General features: G+C 45.5%; 1 protein-coding gene across 2 annotated transcripts in view; it reads right to left on the reverse strand.

Annotated features, from left to right (window-relative positions):
* Positions 1–24803, reverse strand: part of PAPPA2 (pappalysin 2) — a 208972-nt gene that overhangs the window by 88486 nt on the left and 95683 nt on the right. For both annotated transcript variants that reach the window (XM_036273419.1, XM_036273420.1), the window contains exons 8-13: positions 23154–23282; positions 21468–21559; positions 17466–17659; positions 15605–15751; positions 3546–3681; positions 2862–3078 (exon numbers count right to left, since the gene is read on the reverse strand). In XM_036273419.1, coding sequence (XP_036129312.1) covers positions 2862–3078; positions 3546–3681; positions 15605–15751; positions 17466–17659; positions 21468–21559; positions 23154–23282 — 915 coding nt within the window. The remainder of the gene's footprint in view (positions 1–2861; positions 3079–3545; positions 3682–15604; positions 15752–17465; positions 17660–21467; positions 21560–23153; positions 23283–24803) is intronic.

A 24803-nucleotide genomic window follows, 5' to 3' on the forward strand; every position in this document is an offset into this window, starting at 1 on the left:
CATCACAGCAGAATGGGAAGCAAGACGAAGAGAGAGATCAAAGCCAGTGGGTCCGAGCCAAGGATCGTGAACGTCACTGGAGAGCCAGACTAGGATTACTGGCTCTCGGCTGAGCCTCCGTGGGCCAGTTAGGCTGGTCTCAAGATGCAGTGTGGTGGGACAGACAGGTCATTTGCCATTACTGGTCAGATACAAAATGGATAACACATCAGCTACTGCCAGGCCTCTGTCAACTCCCCCTTGCCCATTTCAGTATTAATGGCATTTGGGTCATAAGGGGTAAGAAGGAGGTAGCCAGGAATCCCTCTCACTATGCCCAGAATTTGAGGGTTTCATTATTATGGTCTACCTACCTCTACAACGGGGATTGATACAAGGATGCAAAAAGACTTCTTCTATTCTTTGAGCGCACGGAGGGATTCATATTTTAAATCTGTTCACAAAGCAAATATAGGGGATCTACTCAGTTCCCCATGTATCAAAACTTACTATGCTGCACTGACGTGCTGGTGGAGAAGGAAATGCCACTTTGCACGGTTCTTGTCAGTCGATGTGGTCTGGAGTTGCGTATGCATTCCAGACACACTCTGTGGCGACTGGAGAATCGTATCTTATTTCTGTTGGTTTGCACGCATATGAAACTTGCTCTTCCCCCAGTGCCAAGTGAGAATAGGGGTGGAACTAGCAGCCGTGCAGCAGTGATCACAGTTAATCAACTTCTTTGTCAAAATGTCACAGCTGCGATGGTGAGAATTCCCGTCCCTCAGGTCAACAGAGGCTGTGACTTCTACTTTTCTGGCTTGCTCATCCAGTTCTGTTCCCCAGAGCTTGGCGAGATCAAGTCTGTAACTGCCACTCAACACGCAGTGTCTGACCCCTCCCATGTGCCAGGCCCTCTGCTAGGTACTGAGATACTGAGCAGACTCCCCACTTGCAGGGATCTCAGAGTCCAGTGGGAATGAGCAGCAAGTAAACAGGATGAGAGCTGCTTTCCTCAGGGTGGGTTCTGTGCAAGACCCTATGGAAACAGGGAGGGAGTTTGCCAGAACTCCACAGAAGAAAGTGGATCCTGATGGTAGGAGCTGAAGTGAAGGGAGACTGGAAGGTAGTCAAGAAAGTAGGAACACTGTGTGCAAAGACATTAAGCTCATCAGAACACATGTTGCAGGGACCTGGAAGAAATTCTGTATGGCTTGAGGCCAGAGGTAGAGCCAGGGGAGAAAACAATTTGAAAACGCAGGAGAGAGAGGCAATAATTCTAGGAAGCAATGCTGTTTTAATAGTCCACGTTCTTGTGTTAATATTGGAAGATGTTTGCTCACTAAGAAGACTTAAGAGTTGCCGATGAACTAGCTAATGTTCCCACTGTGTATTATCCTGACTCTACCTCTTACTGTTTCTCCCTGCCTAGCACTTGCAGCAATGCCTGGCACCCGAGTTCGCACTTAATGAATGTAACTACTACTACTGCATGGGGTAGAGGGACCTCTAATGACCCGTGCCCTCATGCAAACCCCTCCCCTTAAGTATGAGCTGGATAGATGGATGCGTTTCTAAGGAACAGATTATACCAGAAGTGATGGTTGTCACTTCCAACCTTGTGTTATAAAAACACTGGGCCTTCCCTTTTGGGCAGGCTCTTGTGTGCTCAAGTGCTCTGGCTCTCTTTGTCTCTTGGATCACTAGTGGCCATGTCATAAGGACAGGACAAGCCCACGTGGCAGGGAATGGAGCCACGCCCACATGAGCATGCCCACTGTCAGCACCTGAGTGAGTGGGGTTGGACGCAGACCTCCTGAGGTCTGCCAGCAGCCACATGAGTGAGCTTGGAAGGGAATTCTCCAGCTCCACTCAAGCCCTGAGGTTACGGCAGCCTTGGCCAACGGCTTGATAGAAACCTCGGAAGAGACGCCGAGCCAGAGACACCCAGCTGATGCGCACACAGGTTCCTTGCCCGCAGGACTGTGATAAGCCACAAAATGTTGGTATGATTTGCTACACAGCAGAAGCTAGCTAAGACACTGTACTAGCACAGTCTATTCCTGTTCCTTAACCTAGACGGGACTTCTGGTATACCTAGGTTGGACGTGATGGTTTCAGACTTTCTCTTTGGTGATGAAGCACAGCTTGGAAACCCAGCTTTTGTGACCAGGATCCCAGTCATCTGACACCTCGCTCCTTCAGGGGCCGAACCCTGTTGCCCAGTGTCCCACCCAACTGATCAGACCGTTCATGGAATGAGTCTAGCCCAACTTGTTTGGCATGCTGCCCCCATCAGGGCCAACATTGGGTACACCACACTGTGGATTATAGTCCCTCCACTGGCAGCAGCTGAGGTCCAGGGAACCTCTCTAGATGATGACAATCACAGATGTCCACATTTGGCTAATGTGGTCTTGCTTTTCCACAGGTAGCTCTAATCGGTTACATCACACGCCTTAGACGCTAATTGTCAGACTTGCTATGCACACTGTCCAGGTGGGAACAAGTGGAAAAACATGGATTGCTCTGGGAACACTGGGTTTTTGGCAGCAAATTTTTGGCAGTTTATATAACCAGGTTAATTTAAAGGCAGTGGTTTTATATGTAAAAAAGATTTTAAGACCTTGTAAAGACGTTAAATATTTACATAAAATATTATGCTCCGCTAAGGAATGAAAAACAAAATATAAAACCCAAACGTGCCTTCTCCCAGTGGTTCGGTGCTCACTTCTTGTGGCTTCGTAGCGGGGCTTCAGCTCATTTTTAGTGAGTGATTAAGCACCCGCTCCACACACAGCTCTGTGTGTGCAGAAGAGAGCAGTTCCTCTCGGCCACAGGGAAAGAAAGGAGGAAGGGAAGGAAGGAAGGAGACTTTGTACCTCTGTCCCTGATGATTTTTCCCCTCGTGCTCTGGGGCGCAGTCATTGGGAACCGACGGACTCGTGGGGGAGGCCGTCCTGAGAGCCACGGCCGAGACGCCCACCCGCGGGGATGAGAAATTCAGCAACACCGAGGCCGTGCAGTGGGCGAGGACATCCAGGTGACGGGTCACGTTGACCACCAGTGGGTTGTGCTGGCATGACAGCTCGTAGGTCCCTGAAGAGACACAGGACATGAATCACATTCTAAGCCACTCGCGTAGCTCAGCAACTTCCCACCGGCGTGCTGCAAGGATCTCTGACCCGTAATACCTGACTGTGTAGTCGGCACTGGCCTCTTGCCCTAGACTGTCAGACCGAACAATGACAGCAGCCAACACAACAGTCGCTGTCCAGTGTAAATGCCTCAAAATCATACCTATTTTTTTTTGGTCAGATCGGCAAAAAATGTAATCTATTTTTTGGTGTGCCGCGGGATTTTAGTAGTTCACGCGTGCCATGCTGTGAAAACGGCAGAGACTCGCTGACGTCCCACCGTTTTTCCCTCTCTGGTATTCCTTACACCCTCTCAATAGCTCTGTGACATACACAAGGTCCCAGACGATGTCGGACACAGCTAGGGAGTTGACTCCTGTCTACGGGACTGTCCTCTAGTGGCCCTCCAGGGAGAATCGTCAGACTCACCAACAGAGTGGTTGTTTCCACTGACATCGGTCAGGTGGACGGTCACCGTTGGCCGCTGACGTTTCCCAGATACCAGGCCATCAGACGTGAAGAAAATGAAAACTGCCGTGGCCACTCCGGGTCTATTGAAACACACCTAGGCATAAGCACACGTATGTGTGAGCTGAGCTCTCCACTGGGCTATCGAGACACATCAAGGAAGAGCCCTCTCCTCCCTTATAAACCAGAATACGGAGTAGGCACAGAACGATGTTTAAGGACGCAGCAAAAGCTAAATACAATCGGATGAAAAGAAGACCACTCTCAGCTACAGAGCCCATCTATTTCTGAGGTTTTTTACCTCTACCATTTCTTTTTCGCTTGAACCAGTCTTTCTTTAAATGTCTCAAAAGATTACAGCTCCATTGTTGGACACAGTCAAGCACCACATGGCCAGCCAATACCTCCTGGTCTCCAAAGTGAGAAAAGGGGACGAGACGGTCATGGAGCTAACGTTTTCCTCTGAACCGGCACAGCTGATTGTCCACCCCCCTCCCCGTCTCCCCCTAACATTTTTACCAGGACCTCCCACTTAGCCCGTGAACTATGACATGGGGGAGCGGCTACTGCAGAGTCTGTCGTTTCTGAGATTAGAAGCTGCCAAACTGTTTATTCTTACGCGGGTCTCCAAGCATGATGTCTTGTCCTTGGCTGGAAAATAAGCCAACACCGAGGCACAATAAAACCTGCTTATTCATAAAGAATATTCCTAGATAGTTAGGCTGATGAATAATCAAGCAGTCTTTCAGAGTAAACTATGGAAGGCTTGTCCCTGGAAATTCTTTAATGTAAAAGGAACACATCGTCACGATGAGGAATGACCTGGAGAGCTTATTTTTCTCACTGAAATCATCTGAGGCAGTCCTTCTAGTTTTGTTTTATTACTAATAGCTTGAGATTACTCTCTTTTTTTTTTCAGATTTGCATAGGGGAGTTTTTATTTCTATATAAGACTGTATTTACTTACCCTTTGGATTATATACATATTCAAGATATTTGCTTACTGATTGCAGAGTATTTTTAGTCTGTAAAGGGACAATTAAATATCCTTTTATATAGCAAGGGGGTGGGCATACTAGGAAGCCATAAGTATATTTGACTCTTTATTTATTTATTTTTTTTATCCTCACCTGAGGACATTCTTTTTGCATTTATCTTCAGATAGAGCGGGAGGAAGAGAGGGAAGAAGAGAGAGAGAGAAACATCGATGTGAGAGAGACATCGAGTGGCTGCTACCCACACGACCCCAATCAGGGCCGGGGACAAACTGCAATCGAAGTACATGCCCCTAGCGGGAACTGAACCCGGGTCTCTCCAGTCCGCAGGCCGACGCTCTAACCGCTGAGCCAAACCGGCCAGGGCTCTTTTTTCGTTTTTATTATTGAATTTATTGGGGTGACAATGGTTAATAAAATTATATAGATTTCAGTGGTACAATTCTATAATACATCATCTGTATACTGTGTTATGTGTTCAAAATCACTCTTACTTTCTGTTGAGAAGAAATTCCAACCTCCCCTGGTGTTCCATAGGAGTCAGTCACATTATTAGAACCTGTGTACATTTCTCTAGCTTTTTATCAGGTTCCAAGGGCGATGAAGCCCCAAGAAAACCGTCCTCCGAGTAAAAGCAAGGTCCACATCAAATGGCAGGGGCCTCCTCTAAAAAGTAAAACATGTTTTCCATTTTAACGAGAATTCTTCGTTGTCTACAGGCTGAATTTTTCTGAGTCTTGGCAGTGTGTTTACAGTGTTCGTTTGCACTGCTGGCTTAATGAGGGGGTTTTATGATCTGTGGTGGTCGACGAAGTACAAGTGTCCCTTCTTCCTCTCCTCCTTTGAGGGAGAGACCAGCCACACTCCTTTCACAGTCTCTTTCTCCCCCCTTTTTTTTCATGTCCCCTCTTTGAAGTAATAAATATTTCTTTACAACTTAAGAATATCCTGACCCATAGGCTATGGCTTGCAACACGAGGTCCTTTGTCCCTGGCTACATGAGGGCTAGACGTGAAACGCACAGGAAGGTGACCGACCGCTCCATGCGAAGCCCTCAGCTCCAGCAGCAGAGGACATCAAAGTCCCCTGGGAACGCCCACAGCCTCCTGCTTTTCGCACACCACCAAGGAGTCCTGGAAGGAAGCTCTGGGTTATTTCCTGAGCCAGGAACAGACAGAGTCCAAACAGTACCTGGTGGCTTCGGCGAGGAACAGGGGAGCTCAGACTTCCCACCTTCGGTCAGAGTCCCAAAGAGATACCACCCACGTGAAACTAATTGGCAGGGGTGGGTCTTATGGTGTGGATTTCTCTGTTCAGAGGGCCTGTGTCCAAAACCTCCAACCATTTCACATCTCCAAGAAATGTGTCTCCTTGCTCCAGGGTCTTTGAGCACCAAGCACTGTGAACCCTGGAGCCGGCTCCTACGGGCAGTTCTCTGGGCTTCGATTTGTGGGAGTGCTTATGCCGGGGTGCCCAGGCCCTGGCTCCCGTAGAAAACCCCAGGAGAGACTCACAAATGAGACCGAGGCAGAGGAATGCTGGGATACACAAGGCAAAGAATGGCAGGGATCCGATAAGGGTACAAGATGCCCACTCCTGGGCATTTCTCCTCAAAGCGACACAGAAGAGGTTGCCAAATTCCATTCTCATCTGAACACCCACGAGGCCCCAAAACAGCAACTGGAAGCAAGGAAAATATCAGCTGTCTCATGCGGCTGCTGCTCTTGAAATCAGAGGTTCACATCTGCACACAGGTGCCTAATCAATCTGAATGGGCTAAAAGGGACCAAGTAGTTCACCATTCCGGAGAGAGGGCTGGCCAGGCAGAACCTGTGTTTGACTATTGGCCCCCTCTTTACTCACTGGGTAAATCTGAGCGACCCATCAACTCTCCTCTCCGATCCTAAGGTTCCTCTTCCCCTCATCTGAGAAACAGACATTTGACCGACCTCATGAGGCTACTCTGAGGATGACATGAAATCACTTGGAAATACACAGGAGAGTGCCTACCATCTAATAAGAACTCAAGCTTCAATAATTCCTAAGTCCGTAAAAAAAATTTTTTTATTCTGTTTACACGTTAGGGAAGATAAGGGTAAAAAATAAGAATTGTAAATGAAACATGCATTTGTATATTTTGGTGTCTAGAGAACCGCAGTTTGCTGAACTGTACAGACTAAAATATTTCATATGTACTGTTTTCAATTGGTCCTCAGAGAAATGGGAGTTGGTATTCTAGGCTCCACGTCCATAGAAACTGGCAATGTTTGAGGCTCTTGGTTTGGAATGTGTCACTATTTTGTAAGTAGAATCTATAAAAAATGCATTATATGTATACATATAACTCTTCTATTAGACTTTTCAGGAGATTCAATTCAATATACATCTATTAATAACCCACTTCTAGAATTTACAGTATAATTAGAATACTAAATGTGTTCTAATTTTAAATACTATTTAAACAGTATTCAAGCAGAAACAATTGTTTTAAAAGTTGCTCTTTCTCAGCCAAGTCACAGCTGTTTTAATACATAGAATAGTCCAGATTCTTTTTACTTCATATAAAATAAATAACGAATCTAATGTTCCCAGATATGAAAGCTAGGTAGTGCCGGAAGCAGCAAATTTGGCCATGTGAAGCTTTTACGAATTCTGCCCCCATGCCACCTTTGGCACGACAAGTGTGACACCCTCTAGCCACCACACCAGGAGCATTATGTGCACAGCGGGCCTGACCCCCTTTAGGACAAAACACCCCAGATGCACCTTCTGGGCGACTGCTCAGATCTCACATGAGCACCGGACATGCCCCAAGAGAAAAAGCCAAGATGCTAAGAGGTCAAGAGGATTGTGGCTTTATCTGTAAGGTTTTGTTTTAACAAAGAGATGGCATGCATGTTATACACGGGCGATAAAAAATGAATCTGAACATGGCTCTGGTGAAGAAGAAAGACTGTACTTAGCTATGAGAAAGGAGGCAAGATCATTAGAAAAATGAGTGATTCTCAGGCCTGAGGAATGGTCTCAAGATAGAGGGATTGCCAGTGAAATCTGCTCAGTGAATGCATTGCTAAATACTTTGAAACAGAGGAAACACAGATTGGATGGGTGGGTGGGTGGATGGATGGACGGACGGACGGACGGACAGATGGATGCACGGATGGATGGATGGATGGATGAATGTGGATGGATGGATGCATGGATGGATGCACGGATGGATGGATGCACGGATGGATGGATAGATGAGTGGATGGATGCACGGATGGATGGATGCACGGATGGATGGATGGATGGATGGATGGATGGATGGATGGATGAGTGGATGGATAGATGAGTGGATGGATGCATGGATGGATGCACGGATGGATGGATGCACGGATGGATGGATGCACGGATGGATGGATGGATGGATAGATGAGTGGATGGATGCATGGATGGATGAATGGATGGATGGATGCACGGATGGATGGATGGATGGATGGATGGATGGATGGATGGATGGATAGATGAGTGGATGGATGCATGGATGGATGAATGGATGGATGGATGCACGAATGGATGGATAGATAGGCAGACAGATAGACAGTGACAGACAGAAGTAGAAAACCAGTCCTATGCACTCAGTTTCTTTTCCATCCAAGGCCTGCACATTAACTACAGGATCTAACTTCTAGCCAATGGAAAGGGTAAGGCTGAATGTTTCCCTAGCACAGAACTGTTTAGGCTTAAGAAATCCCTCTTCAATGCACCTGCTGGGCAGATGCACCTAATATGCTTCCAAGCCAAGCATCTCCACTTCAGGTTATCCTTTGTGGTGGTCACTGGAGAGCAGACCCTGAAAGTACACCACAAACTTAAAAAAGAATCTTCTCTGGGGTTTTAAAATGCTGTTGGTTAGTTACTGGGTGGTTATTTAATTTATTTATTTGTATGCCTTTCCATCTTCACTCATCTATGGCCCTTCCTGCTCCCAGAGAGAAAGGGGAAGCCCTTGAGCAGAGGTTGGGCGGACACTCCATCTGGTTGTGTCGCACTAGACAGTTTGCCGAGCGTGACCCACGCTGTGCCAGAGCCTCCACCAGGCTTGCTGGGTTTCTACTCCTATTTGAGATTTTTGTTCTACAATATCCCCAGGATACTGGGCTATAAAGGTTATAGTATAGAAGTGGAAAAGCAGGATTCTGACAGCCTAAGTGACTCCTTCTGGCTACAGGCTAGAGAAGCAGGGATTTAGGTTTTCCAACTTTGTTCTGCGTTCTTTTGAATGCCCAATGGTTTTTCATTTGGGATGAGCAGGAAATCACAGATTCCTTAGGAAACGTGTGACATTTGTGCCCACTCTCCCCGCCAAATTGATGTCACAAAAACATTGAGGTGTAAAAGCTTCCCACAATTTCAGGGAGCTAAGAGAACCCTTGAAAAGCCATTAGCAGTCCCTGGGAGGGAGGTGGTCAAAAGAAATTGGATGAATAACTCTGGCACTATTGGTTGAAACCCTATGCTTTTTTAATAAATGAGAAATGATCAAGTACTGGAAATTTTATATGTCTCTCCCTAATAACTTGCTGTCTCTGTAGATTTCAGATACTTGACAGAGGAGCGATTAACTCTAAGTTTCAGGGATTTTTACCTGAAGTCCAAATCTAACAGATGAAGGAGAAGTGTGAGGCAACCAGCCTCGTGCCACCAAGCTGTCTTGGTGGTCTCCATACTGGAGGACGTGAGTCCCAATGGGAGGGATTTTTCAACTGGTTTGACCTTCTTCCCATGTCCAAGCCCTCATCTCTCTTGGTATTGGTCAGAACCCAGCTGGTTCCTGTGTTGTTCTTTCCCAGTGTGAGCGAACCTATAAACACCAGGAGCTTAGGTGGCTGTGTTTTCCGAGGTGTGAGGTCACTTTGTGAAAGGAAGAGGGACCACCATGATGACCCTCGCTGTCCAAGGGGAGACATTTGAAAGTGTGTGCTTCGGCAAGTCAGTGGAAGGGTTCAGGTCAGAATCAACTCATCGGCTCCTTCTAAGAATATTTCCTACCTGTGATTGTGGACACCGGGGCTAAGCATGCAGAGACTCCCAGGATAGAAGAGCGTGTGACTCAGAGGAGGGTCGGAAACAGACAGAGGCAAATGTTGACTGAACACAGTGTCTGCCACCAGACCCCCTCCCCCATGCCTGAGCACTCATCCCACGGCACCTGGCCTTGGGAACTGGCCTCAGAGGAAGAGAGCGATCACAAGACCACGCCGCTTTCCCAAGACGGGAGGAGAAGGGAGAAACCCACGCCCCACCCCTGCTGATGGGGGTGAGTGTACACAAGTGGGACGACGCAGAAGGGTCATCCCAGCTCCTTATGGGATGGGACGCCAGCAGACTCCTGTGGCCGTGCCTCCCTCTGCCCACAGCTGCTGATCCCAAGGAAAGTCCCAGGTCAGCTTTTGCATGGAACTCTTCATCTCAGAGTCCGAATCCTGGGGGAACCTCCACTCTGACCAACTCTGAGAATGAGACAAGGTATTATGGAATGCAGATGGAGAAGTTTCTCTTGGGAACAAGAATTCATAAGGAAGGGGAAGGAAGGCGTAGACTGCAGAGCCAGGCCACCTTCCTCCTGGCTGAAAAAACAAAAGTACTTTCTCAATTATTCACCAGACTTAGAGCTTGCTCAGTTGTCACGTGGAGGCCTGCAGCAGCCTCCACGGATAAAAGGCGAGATTAGCAGTCACTCGATGGGAAAGTGAACAATGCGTGCTTTATCCTCTGGGGATGAGCTGTTCGGGCTCTGGGAGATGCCCTTCCTCTTTCAGTGCACCAGGCTGGGTTTGGATGGAAATGGAAATCAGATATCCGCAGTCATCTTTGCTTTCTCGGGATCCCCAGGGGATGCAGGGATCCACATAGGCTCATTTTCCAAACAGAAGCTTTTATTTTGAAAGGCAAGAACTTTTTAGAAGTTTCGATCATGTGTGCAGAAATAATTCCAGCATAGAGTGGACAGCCTGCCCTCTTACCCAGAGAATCTTCTGGCTAGTTGACATTCTACATTTCTACCTGGCTCTCAGGTGCCGTGAACACTCTTAGATGCCAACTGTACTTTGAGTAACCAGACTCTAAAAGCATCAGTGGCTATAATTATCTTTGCCCTTAGCATCTGACACTCTAAGACTGCTTCTCTTATTAATAATATTTGTTTATCTCATTTTTAAAATGTACCATCAAGCTTAAAATAAAATGCAGGCCTGGAAGGAATCATCTTGTCCAAACACCTCATTTTAAAGCTAAGAAAAAGGGTGTTCAAAAAGGTTATATATGTAGGGTCACTTGACTGGCTAGGGGCAGAGACAGGGCTTAAAATACTGTTCCTCTGGGGGTGGGATAGGGGTACGGGGTAGGGAGGAGGGTGTATGGAGGGGAAAGGAGAAACATCTATAACAAAAATAAATTAATAAAAATTGGGGAAAAAAAATACTGTTCCTATAAGTACATATGTCCTCCCAGTTTCTAAATGCTCTACTAATTTGTTGCTCTTTATCTATGGCAGACTGAAAATTCAGAAAATTAATGCTAGAATTCTATACAAACGTAAATAGGCTCAAACAAAGGGTCTTGTCAACTTCCCTACAAACAAAGTAAAAAATTCAGTCATGATTGGACTTGGTGCCTTCTACACATGAGCTCTTTTTTGATAAACTATGACATCTGGACAGTTTTCTAGATGGTAGAGTCATCTTTAAATAGAGAATTGACACCTGACTGATTAAATTTTTAAAAGTTTAGAAGAGTTGCCTAATTTAGCGAAAACAAAAAGGATAGCCACTTAAATCTGAGTATCAGAGTAACAGCAAACACTTTTTAGCGTAAGTGTTTCTTGAATATAGAGTAGGACTTTTTGTTTTTTAATTTTTTCCCTTTATTGATTTTAGAGAGAGAAGAAAGGAGAGGGAGAGAGAGAGAGAAACATCGATGAGAGAGAACATCGATTGGCCGCTTCCTGCATGCCTTGCACCAGGGATCGGGCCCGCAACCTGGGCATGTGTCCTGACCAGGAACCAAACCGGCGACCTCTCGGTGCATGGGTTGATGCTCAACCACTGAGCCACACCGGCCAGACTAGAGTAGGACTTATTTATACCTAAAATGTATTCAATGTTTATCTGAAATACATTTTTTTCTGCAATGCAAAGTTGGAAAGATAAGAATGTGCCATAAAAAGAAATGAACAGATCAAATAAAGAAGACCAGAGAACACTAGTAAAAAAGAAGAAAGAAATGGACGAAAGGATTTTCAGGTAATTTTAAACAAACGAGAGAGAAAAATGTTGAGCGTGGTAGACACTTTTTGACCAACTAGTAGAGAATACACACTTCTGGTACGAGCTGGTCCTTAATTTCCGAATGAAGAGAGGCGCACTCTGTAAGTGCTTCCTGAGAAAATGTAGGACCAAGAGGAAAAAGAGAAAGAAAACCTCTAATAATGACACACAGCTGGCACAACAATAAAGTTGTTATGTTCTGAAAAATCGGTGCTAGAGACAAACAAAATGTAGTAAAAATTCATGATTTTAAAAAGAAATGATGAGGGCCCCAGCCGGTTTGGCTCAGTGGTTGGAGCATTAGCCTGCGGACCAGAGAGTCCCGGGTTCAGTTCCTGCTAGGGGCACGTACCAAAAACTAAATAAAAATAAATAAATAAATAAATAAAAATAAAAAGAAATTAGGAGGTATTTCAAAATACTTAGGGCAGACTGACAATGAAAGTCCTGTATGTCAACATTTATGGGCTACAATTAAAGTAGTACTTAGGGAGGAAATTATGGAGCAGTGAAGACAAATCATTCAAATTTCAACACAAGAAGCTAGTAAAGAATGTTGGTATAAATCCAGACACACTCTAAGAGAAGAAATAATAAAGGCAAGAATAGAAATGAATTAGAGAACTAGAATGATAAAAGAAAATGGAAAGTTAGTTTTGAAGAAATCCCAGGCATCAAGGGGGAAATAAAGGAAGCTCAAGAAACAAAAAGGAAGTTCAAAAACATATATTGGAAAGGGATTGATAACTATAACTAAAACAGAGATGAGACATCATCAAATACATGATGAACAACGATCAGCACTAAATTTGAACATGTGGAAGAAATTCATACATTTATAGAAATATCAAATAGTCCAGAATTAGAAATAAAATATAGACTATTTTAATTTAAAAGATCAAAGTCATTTATTTGACAATCATAAATGTTTTCTCAAAGAAGCCCCAGACCCCACTGGTTTTACAAGTAAATTCTGCCAAATTTTGAAGGTACAGATAATTCCTATTTTATACGAGTGGTTTTGGAAAATTAAATTTAAAAAAAGGGAGGGTGCCCAATTTTATATGGCTTGTATAATCTGAATAGTCAAAAAAAAAAAAAAAAATAGAAACTAATTCCACATAAAGATACAAATGCAAAAATTCAAAACAAAAGATTAATCAATAAAAGTCAAGAATATATTTTAAATAAACCACAAACAAGTAAGTGAACATAATGAAAGCAAAAATGATTTGCTATTTAAAAAATAAAACAATGTGATTCAACATAATGATGGATCAAAGGAGAAAAATCATATGATTATGTCAACTGATGAAAACCAAGTGTTTGATGATATCAGCTCATATATACCAGTATGCTTTTCAAGAGTCAGAAGAAATGATCTAAGGCTTACTCAAAATTTATATGGAAAATAAGTGTTCATAAATAATAAATAGCAAATGCAATTTTTTAATGTGTAAAATGTGAAGGGGGACATGCTCTACCAGGTATATTTACATAGTAAAAGTTATACAAATACACAGCCAACATCATACTCAATGGGCAAAAACTACAAGCATCCCCCTTAACATCAGCAATAAGACAGAGATGTCCGCTTTCACTACTCTTACTCAACACAGTACTGGAAGTCCTAGCCACAGCAATCAGACAAGAAGAAGAAATAAAAGGCATCAAAATTGGAAAGGAAGAAGTACAACTGTCATTATTTGCAGATGGCATGCAATTGCATATAGAGAACCCCAAAAATTCCACCAAACAGCTACTAGAACTGGTAAGTTAGTTAATTAAAGTAACAGGGTACAAAATAAATATCCAAAAATCAGTTGCTTTTTTACACACCAATAATGAACTATCAGATAGGAAAACTAAGAAAACAATCCCATTTACAATTGCATCAAAAATAATAATAAAAGAATACCTTAGAATAAACTTAACAAAGGATGCAAAAGACCTGTACTTGGAAAATTATAAGACACTGAAGAAAAAAACTGAAGAAGATACAAATGCCATGTTTGTGGATAGAAAGAATTAACATCATTAAAAGGTCCATACTACCCAAAGCAATCTATGAATTCATTGCAATTCCTATTAAGTTACCAATGGTGTATTTCATAGAACTAGAACAAATATTTAAAAAATTTATATAGAACCACAAAAGACTGGAAATAGCCTCATCAATCTTGAGAAAGAAGAATAAAGATGTAGGAATCACACTACTGATATCAAACTGTACTACAAGACCATAGTAATCAAAACAGCATGGTACTGGCATAAGAACAGACCTATAGATTAATGGAACAGAATTGAGAGCTCAGAAATAAAACCATGCCTTTATGGTCAGTTGCTATTCAACAAAGGAGGCAAGAACACACATTTATTGAATTCTATTCAATAAATGGTGTTGGAAAAATTTGACAGATACGTGCAATAAAATGAAACTAGACCACCTTCTTACATCATACATAGGGATAAACTCAAAATAAAATAAAGACTTAAATGTAAGACTCAAAACAATAAAAATCCTAGAAGAAAACATAGGCAGTAAAATCTCAGACATTTCTCATAGAAATATTTTTTTCTGATCTATCTCCTTGGGCAAGGGAAACACAAGAAAAAATAAACAAATGGGACTACATCAAACAAAAAAACTTTTGTACTGCAAAGTAAACCAAAGATGACAACCCACTGCATGGGAGAATATATTCATCAATCATACATCTGATAAGGGGTTAACACTGAAAATTTATAAAGAATTTATACAACTCAACACCTAAAAAACAAACAATCCAATTAAAAAGTGGGCAAAGGACCTGAATAGACACTTCTCCAAAGAGGACCAATCAACATATAAAAAATTGCTCAATGCCACTCATCATCAGAGGGATACAAATTAAAACCGCAATCAGATATCACCTCACGTCTGCCCGAATGGCTACCATCAATTAATCAACAAAGAACAAGAGTTGGTAGGAATGTGGAGAAAAGGGAACCTAGTGCACTGTTGGTGGAACTACAAATTAGTGCAGACACTGTGAAACAGTATGGAGTTTCCTCAAAAAATTAAAAATGGAATTACCTATGATCCAGCAGTTTTCAAATATACCCATCTACTTGTGTACATTCACCAAAAGAAGTGTACAGAAAGGGTTGCGGCAGAACTCTGTGTGACATAACAGAGAACAGGAGATAATCCGCGTGCTCATCAGTCTGGGCGGGTAAAGTGTGGTGTTTCCATGCTTCAGAACACAACAGTGCAGAAGTGCAGACTGTGAAGGGTCCCACGAGAAGTGCAGGACCAGACCGAACCCATCCGTGTGCCAGAAGTACAAACAGTAACCCCCCTGTGGTGCAATAGCTGAGACTAATGAGAGAAGCGTTTTGGGGTGATGTTAATGTTCTGTTTCTTGACCTGGGTGGTGGTCAGAGTGTACACTTTGTAAAAATTCATTCATCTGTGTGTGTTATATTTTGGCATGTTCCTGTGTGTGTGTGTGTGTTACACTTCGATAAACTGATTACTCATTTAAAAAAAAAGCCCAAATTTCAAAAAGAGGTGAAAACGAATTAGTAAACACTTGGAGATGACAAAAGGAAATTTTCTGGCAAGCCATTCCAATGAATCATCTGTAAACACACGCACACGTACACATCCATGTACACAGACACATGCACGGTCTATGCACAGCCTTCACACGAAAACATTTGGGCCACTTACTTTGAGCCAAACCTTGTCCTCTCTCTGCAGGCTACCTTCTTGCTGCTCACTGCTTTCATCCCGAGATCTATTCCCACTGGGGACACAGGGGAACCAGCCAGGAAGGGGACGGCGCTCCGGTAAATCTGGATGGTAAGACGTGCACATCTGAAATGCAATTTCAACCAGAAATTAAATGTGGCGTGTGAGAGATAAGACCAGGAAGCTCTCCAGCTCAAAGCCAAAGTTTTGCTCTTTTCTGAGTGGCCAGTGATTGCACTGTTGGCAAACAAACTGTTCTCATTGCACAGGAATGTCTCCGTGCACTCTGTGAGCCTCCAGATAGAATGTGCCTGGGTAAAAAAACATGCACGTCATCTCTGGGCCCACCGTCAACCAGGGGGTCTTGCCTAAAGAATAGTCCTGACATTCCAGAAACTGTTTCTGGGACTAGCCATGGAAGTCTGCGCAGGACAAGGGTTAGATCTGTACCTTGCAGAACCTACTGGCCCCAGGAGAGAGGCTACCGAGTCAGGGAACTGAGGAGCGTTCAGAGGGTCAAGGAGCCAGAGATGAGGAACTCTGGGACCTTCTTCCACTTCACTTAGGGAAGACAGACTAGCCTCATATCCACGTCACCTTACTTTCAAATGAACAACCGTCACTTTTGTTCCAGGGGAAAGTGTATCTCAGTCTAAATGCTCATCTCCTCAGGGTCCCTTACAACTAAAGGTGATTAAGGGACCAGGACCTGACCAATAAGATGTCGGTGGAAGTCTACAGTGTTGACCTTCCAGAAAAGCTGCATTTTCCCAATAAAAGAAAGACGCAGCTACCACGCACCCATTTTCCTTCTTCCTGCTTGAAATGCCTACTTCGTGCCTTGAAGAAAGGAGTCATCTTACCAGCAGGAGGAAGAAAATTACAAAGAAAGGATGCAAAAAACTGGGCCCCAGAAGACACTTTCGTTCTTGATGAGTTTTTGGGAACTGAAGCACCAACCTTGGCTGGTCCCTCAGTCTGCTGGGGATGTCTCCTCAAGCCTAAAATCCAGTGATTGCACCCTGGCCTAAAATATCTGACTAAATCTCACTTCTCTTGAAAGGACTATGTTGCCCATTGATATGAGGAATGGAAGAGTTTATTTGGCAATGGACACAACTGGAGTAACACCCAACAGCCAAGCTCACAATCCGCTTTTCAGTGTTCAACTATAACTCACAGAAGTCAGTCTTAGAGTCCCCAGAGGATCTTCTACTTATTCAGATAGCTATTCTAGAAAAATTGTATAGCAAAGCATTTGTTTCTAGTACTAACTCTATAGTCTTTCAGGAATAAGAATCCTTTAACTCAAATTATCCTTTGCTCTTTAATACATTTTTAAATTTTTATTTGATCTTTGTAGCAAACCACTGAGCTGAATGTAAAAGGATCACTGTACCCATTTCGTGTATGAGAAAATCGGGGCCCAGAGAGGTCAAGTCACTCATCAAACCTCACTTAGCAATAATAATAGCAATACTGGTGGATCTGGTAGTGTGATCCCGGCATTCTGACTGTTTCCTGCTTCTTTTTCTTCTTTCAAAATAAATTCTCTCAAACACAAAGCCCAAGTATCATTTCTGATATGCGTGCTTCTAAGGTTAATTTTGAGATGCTTTGGTACACCTTGAAGCAACCATTCGTAGCCAAAGGTTCCTCAGTGAAAACTGATGAAGGTACACGGCTGAGGGTGGGGATGAGATTTGATGGCTGGTCTAGAAGCTTTTCACTTTAACATCATCTTATCCTGAGTTCAGTAAGGACCAAATTTGATGTCAAAGTCAGGAGAAAAATGTCATTGCACACTTTTCTCAGACTTGACTCTTCCGGCTTAACTTACCAGGGAATGAGGTTCTCCTGTTACCAAGGAAACGGGACACTTGTTCTTGTCTTCATGAGCAGAGTAAGCTTGGGTAGCCCACTGATCCAGGTACCCGTCGGGAGTGTGGAGGCCGCAGTCTACGAGGCTGGTTTCCTTCTCGAAGGGCTCACATACGCCATCTCCCTCAAACACATAGCACAGGCTGGGCTCTCCTGCCAAACAACATCACACGGCCTTTGAACATGTGTTTTTATATATGTCATAAAAGTATAATTACATTTTTTTCTCCAGTCCACTAGGGAATCCCATAATTGACAGTCTAAATGCCCACCGCAAACATTCAGACCACACGCACACACACACACATGCATGCACACACGCGCACATGCACATACACACGTGCACACACACGCACACGCATATACACACCTAAAACAGCAAAATTGGTTTGCATTGGGAAAGCGGTAGAATCCACCTTTATAATAAAGGGGTGGGTTTGGGGGAGAAGAAACGGAGGAGAAAAGTGGCTGTGGGCTGGATGTAGAAATAAACTTTAAGGACTAGCGGAGCAAGACACTCAGCTGGGATATTAGGAAAGTCAATAAAAGAAGAAAGAGAATTAAAATAAATGGTATGATGTTTAGGGTATTTGGGTCCTCTTCATAGTTTTTGAAATATCAAAGCATTTGAGAGATTGGTTTTCAATTCCTTTTTGCTGCTGAATAATGTTTCTGACTCACTAGGCGACTGATCTGAAATGGGCAATCCGGGCTCCAGGTTTATAAGGGTCACTAGGCATCATTTCTGTTAGTCTCCCAGCAACCACGTAAGGCGTGTGTTTTTTGTTTGCGTAATAAAGAGAAAACCTGAGTCTTAGGGATTTTGAAGTGACTTGTCAAAGTCCTTTGACTCCTAAGCCATAGAGCTTGGATTTGAGCCAAGCTTAGGGAAGGCGGGTTTAGGGGGCTTCCCATTATTCCACAGTCTCAAACTCAGACAGGACTGTCTTCAAGCGCAAACAGTTGAGAAATGAACAGTAAGGAGAACGGTTGGTTAGTAAATTAAGCTTGTAGTCCCTGTGCACTTGTAGGATGACTCTCAGTGAAGCGTTAACCAGCGCCACGTAAACTCACGTCAGTCGCAGTTAGAAAGTGGGGCTGCAGCTATAAAGCCATTGATTAAGTTCTACTGCATTTTCTACCAAAATGCAGGACAATTAAGATGACCAGCAGAGTTCTACTTTCCTATTTCTACTTAAAGTAACTGGACATGAAAATAAAATCACGATTCAAACTAAATCCACACGAGTCCACACTCAAGAACATCATCACTGTTGCTATACTGGTCATTTGCTATAATGTATTGTTGCTATGCCAGTCATTTTATTTTTAATTCTTTACAGCAAGACCACAGGGCTGGTCCAGTCACTTTCATGGCTCATCAATATGTGTTTGTTCATCATTTTTCTTAATAACTCATTCGCGTCGAAGGCCCTCTGTGGCACACTGACCTTTACTTGTCAGGAATAAGCCACTGTTCTGAGGACTTGGTTGGAAGCCTATTTTGGGCTTTTAATGCCTGCATTTTGTCAAACCCACAGCCCATTCAAATCACTGCCCAAAGTCCATATATGTGCATTTAGAATGACTTCCCCATGACGATTCTCTCTCTCTCTCTCCTTCAATAGAGATACATGCGTGCATGTACTTATGTACATAAATAGGTATATATTTTGGATGTATACATACATAGATGTATATATGAATAACTGTATACATTATGATGTACATATTGTTTATAACATATATATTTTGTTTTTCTATTGATTAACCAGTGACTGTTTCTTCTGCTTCTCTCTCTCTTTTTTTTTACCAAATACTTGAATTTTTTGCCTCTAAATCCACCTAAAACTAACATGTACTTTTAAAGTGCATTTCATGTAATGCCTTCAAGCCTAGTCTTTGGAGAAATAAGGGGATACAGGTGGATGTTCGGCCCACTCTCCATGCAGGACTTGCGGGAGCAGACGTCTCACTGGACACGTGTCACCTTCGCCCTGTAAATGCAGGTTCTGTCTTACTGGAGTCCGAGGCAGAGGCGCAAGAGCCAGACCCACTGCCATCACGTGCGATAGCATCCAAGTGAGGTCTGCTCTGCAGGCAGAGGAGATTCGAGCTGCACTGGAGAAGGCACAGGGATGAGGAGAGAGGGAAGGCGGGGGAGGAGGAGCGGGGGAGAGAGACCGTGTGTGCGCACCGTCGGCCCGCTGTGCACGGCACGAAGAAATGATGCTAACAGAGGTGGGAGCAACAAGCCCTGTGTGCAGAAGCCAGCAGGCAGTCAGCTCGCTCAGACCACATCTGGAGTACTGAATTCCTCTCGGGGCACTGACCACATGGAGCCGGTCAGGGGCAATGGGAAAGGGTCGGAAACCGAATCACATGAGGGGATGTTTGGATTGGAAAGGAGAATAATGGGGAGGCATTTCAAACATCTGAATGGCAGTCAAATCAAACAGGGAAAAGAATGACCCTCTGTAGTTTCCCCGCAAGAGAAAAGCACTTGATTAAGCACTGAAACAGCCGCGTTCCGGGCCCGCCTCTGCAGAGAGCTCGCTGTAAGGCTGTGATGTTGAAACGCTCTGAGCCTCAGTTTCCAGACCAGAAAGGAGAGGAGAATTTTCTGACAGATGACGCCGTTTATAAACAGAATGGCCTGTGTCAAGGTGCCGTCATTATTGCTAGGAGCACGGCAGCAGGCCCTACACAGGAGGGGCCGTCTCCCGGGGCCGCAGAAGGAAGCTGGACCTTGGCTCGCTGGCTCGTCTGCAGCAGGGAGCAGATGTCTCTCCGACTCGTGGTGCTCAGGCGCAGCGGATGTATTTGTCGGATGATGGAAGACTACTAGGATTCCGTGATTTTATGATTCTGCTCTAGCGAGCGGGGGTGTTTGTGTGCTCCATGCAGAACTCAGCACTTTAATACGTTCTACATCACGGTAACTGTGCCTACTTTATCTTGAGATTTAGAGACATTAAAATCGTTTTAGCCCTGGCCGGTTTGGCTCAGCAGTTAGAGCGTCGGCCTGCGGTCCCAAGAGACCTGGGTTCGGTTCCTGCTAAGGGCATGTACCTCGGTTGCAGTTTGTCCCCGGCCCTGGTTGGGTTGTGCGGGTGGCAGTCACTCGATGTGTCCCTTTCACGTCGATGTTTCTCTCTTCCTCTCTTCTTCTCTCTCTCTCCCTCTCTATCTGAACAAGAAATGGAAAAGTGTCCTCAGGTGAGGATAAAAAGTAAATAAATAAATAAAATCATTTTAAATGCACTGCTGATTAAAATAACTTTGCTGAGGGGTTATGCTCCACAGAAGCACCGCCATGTGCGCAGCTGGGGATGGGGAAACAGTCTACTGCTGAGGACAGGTTTAACCAGGGGCGGGAGGAGTAGCTGGGCGGCCTCTTCGAGTGGCAGGAGTCTGCCGTCAATGCCACCTCGGTGTCACTCACTACCAGTGGTTCCCCAAGACGAAGACATGTGATGAACTGTGGTCATTCCTTCTCCATGATCTTACCTGTGAATCACAGTGCTCCTTTGGGCTGAGAATGATCTCTGACCCTATTTTTATGTAGAGCCCACGTGACTGGGCTACTCAGCGGAGATTGATATTAGACATGAGGACCCAAGAGAAATCCTTGCTGACATTAGTCTAGAAGGCAACATGACCGAGTGGTTCAACATGTGGCTTCCAGAGCCATACTTCCTGGCTCAAATCCTGACGTCTAGGCGGATCAGAGAAAGCGGGGGTCCAGGGTGTCTATGCCTCCATTCAGTGTCCCCATACGTGGAGTAGGGAATTAAATGAGATACCGTATGTGAAACAATTAGCACACAACAGACACGTCACATGTGGTTATCACCGTCATCATTAATTTATGTGTTACAGGATATCAAGAGCTCACAAAAACAAGAGACGGGGATACCTCCGAAACAGGACCGAGCCTGCGCCGGGCCCCCGAGCTCACCTGCGCACTTGAAGCCTTTCTCCAGGCTGCAGGTCCGTGAGCAGCCGTCCCCGCTCAGCAGGTCTCCGTCGTCACACTCCTCTCCCAGGTCCCTGGGAGGTGAACAGACACATACGCACATACAGGAAACGGGGTTTCTCTTTCTCTGCCAGCATTTCAACTTCTTAAAACTCTGCTTGGTTTAGGTGTAAGCAGGTGCCGGCAGCGAGACACAGCAGCAACCCAGAGACATCCCCCCACTGCAGGGCAGGTCCCAGCGTGACCCTTTCCACGGGCAACACGGCGGGGAGCTAACGGCATCTCTTGATAAGGAGCCTCGGAGGCCAGCGGCCAGGCAGGCCCTGATCCGATGGAGCTGTTTGGAGGGAATGTGCAGTGCCCGGTGCGGGAGAGGAGGGGCCCCTCCCTCCTTTTGCCCAGACGCCCAGGCAGATGTGGCATCGTGGGACTTCAAGGCAGCCCCCCTCAGGGGCCAGCTGCGGGAGAAGCTACCACACAGGACAGAGTGTTTTGTTCAAGGAGCGTTCCGCCTGGGCAGCAGTGGGGACCAAGCCCCCCAGACACCTGAATTGGGGGGCAGCAGGGACAACAACAGCCGGACTCATTCTGTGCACCTGTGAGGCTCTCCCGGGGAGCCGGTGTATGGAGGTGGGGGAGGGGAGGCAATGCGCAGAGACTGATTTAGAAGCTGGCAGCCGACTCGCGAGGTTTGGGTATTCAAGTAACCTCAGTCACCTCCATGTATGACTGAGGTCTGGGAACACTTGGTGTTTATACTCCTATGAAAAAGAATAGGCTTGCACTCACGCTTAAGGATCTCAGAAGACGGAGAAGATAAACAGTGTTTAGTGATTGCTAAATGATGGGGTGGGAGTCCAGGAAAGGCTATAGAAGTGCTTGCTATTAGGGCTTCAAGATACAATATATTTCCACCTGGTCTAGGGGATTAAAAATAGTCCAAGTTCTTAGCATGCAGAATCTAAGACAAACCATAGCCTCCTACTCCAGCAGCTTACGTAAGTGACAGGTGGGGTTCAAGCAGCACCCGGGACAGGTTAACATAGGGTGGCCGCCGGGACACAGGAGTCTTCTGTGCTCAGTTTGGGAAAGTTCCAGGCAAGCTAGACTGAATTAGTCCCCTGGGTTGGTTATCGCCAAAGGACAACAGATACTGGAACGTGGCACGTTAAGAAACCAAAGGGGGATTCCGTCTTTACCTGGGTGATTGCATAGAATAGCTCCGGGCTACATTCAGTCAGGTCTTCCGGGGCCAACGCGCAAGCTCAGCAAGCTACGCTGACCTTCCTCCCATCACACAGATGGTCAACAGTGTGGGACAGGCCACTGACCCAGACGATATCCTCACACCCTCTTGTAGCATCACTTGACAAGGAACCTTTTCCCCCTGGATCCCTTCCCTGAACCACAGCTGTGCTCTGAAACCTTAAAAGCTACCCATCCACTGCCCCCCGAATCAGCCCCAATATTTCAGTTCTGGGGTGAGATCTAAATAAAAGTGGGTCCCTCCTTATCTATGCAGACATGTGAGTGACCCCGCAAGATCTCAGCCAGGTTCTAGAGCGCCCTGCCGCTTGCTTTTCCCAAACCAGTAAAACAGAAACTCAAGGCTGAGCCCCGGTCAGAGCAGGGCAGGGGTCCGGGCACTCACACGCACACAGTCCTCACCTGGCCACCTCCCCGTCTCCACAGTAAGGGGCTCCGTGGACGTGGCTCAGAGGCGGCGAGGCTTCTCCCAGTTCTGCTCCAGCGATAGCTTGAACTTGGTACTGATACACCTGCCCAGGTGCCACCTCCCTGTGGAAACCAACGGGCCGTGACAACCACATCCGGAAAGTTTGCGGAAGTTTCAGAGAAATTCGGCGGGGAAGATAATGTCCCACATATGCCACGTTTTCTGAAACGAAGACCGGGGCCCGCAGGCTCCCACAGCAGCAGGTGTTCAAAAGCACGACCAGTCTGCTTTCCCAGGGCAGTGCACACGGCGAGGACGCAGTCAGCGGTGGTTGAATCAGCACCGAACTAACAATCCTACAAAGCCCGGGAGGGTGGTATTTCCAGGGTATCTGTACCGTGTTAAAGAAAACCACCACCTATTGAAAGAGTCGTGTGTTTGCAAAGTAATCAAAAGTAATCAAAGAAAATGAAGATGAAATTTCAGAGTCTGGGCTCGGTGAGGCCCTGGGTGACTCTGTAGATTCTCCATGTTTGCTCGTTTGTTTGTTTTTGTCTCTCAAGGAAATTCTTGTTTTGGGGAGACTGGATCCATCGGGGAAAGAGCACTGTCTCCTAGGTGAGAACACCTTCCGTCCTCATTTTGGGGATGCAAGAAATTCCACAATTAGAAGTGTGTTCGATTACTCCCCACCCCCAGCCCTGTCAAAATGCACACACACCAGGCGTGGTTTTACTGGTTGACTGCAGAGATGGGAGTTTACCAGACTGTCTCTGGAGTCCAGGTGCACTGATCGGGTGGAGAGCATGGGGGATAGGACACTGAGAAGGGACAGAGGCTCAACGGGGGTGCTGCTGGTTGCTAAGACAAATTCTCCCCTCATCTAAATTGTGTTCGGTGTCTGCCCTGGAAAACTATGGCCAAAGTCCAGGAGGCATGAGAGTGACTTTGGCGAACAGGATCTCTAGGGGTTGCTGGGACAGCCATGAGTGGGCACCGTAAATCTGCCAAGACCTTCTCTTCTTGACCAGACTCTTCAACTCAACCACCAAGCTCCACTCTCCCGTTGATGTGGCCACCACCAGACAGCAAATGTCACAGGGATTCAAAAGCACCTTTCAGCCCAGCTAGGGTGTCTCAGTGGTTGAGCATCGACCCATGCACCAAGAGGTCACCAGTTCAATTCCTGGTCAGGGCACATGCCCAGGTTGTGAGCCAAACCCCCAGTGGGGAGCATGCAGGAGGCGGCCAGTCGATGTTCTCTCTCCTCCATGTTTCTCTCTCTCTCTCTCCTTTCCTCTCTCTCTAAAATCAATAAAGAGGGAAAAAAAGTTTTTTAAACACCTTTAAAAACCTTTGTGCTGGCTTTTAGTTATTTTAATAGCAAAGACGCCTAAATATTAAAGACTTTTACGCTTCTGAGTTATCTGTCCCTGGGGAAGCGATCTTTGCCTGAGTGCCAGGCATTTCAAAAGCAAAACCAAGTTTATGTCCTGATCAAGTCTGATGGCCTCCCTTACAGGAAGGTTTCTGCCGGACTTGTCCAGACACGCGTACGTCTTCCGCTGTCCTGGGGCTACAGAGGATGGGCAGGAAGTGTCAGCCCGTGTTCCCACTTCCTGGTGGGGGAGAGGGACACTAGC

This window comes from Molossus molossus, unplaced genomic scaffold (assembly GCF_014108415.1).
Source record: "Molossus molossus isolate mMolMol1 unplaced genomic scaffold, mMolMol1.p scaffold_m16_p_20, whole genome shotgun sequence".
NCBI classification, from domain to species: domain Eukaryota; kingdom Metazoa; phylum Chordata; class Mammalia; order Chiroptera; family Molossidae; genus Molossus; species Molossus molossus.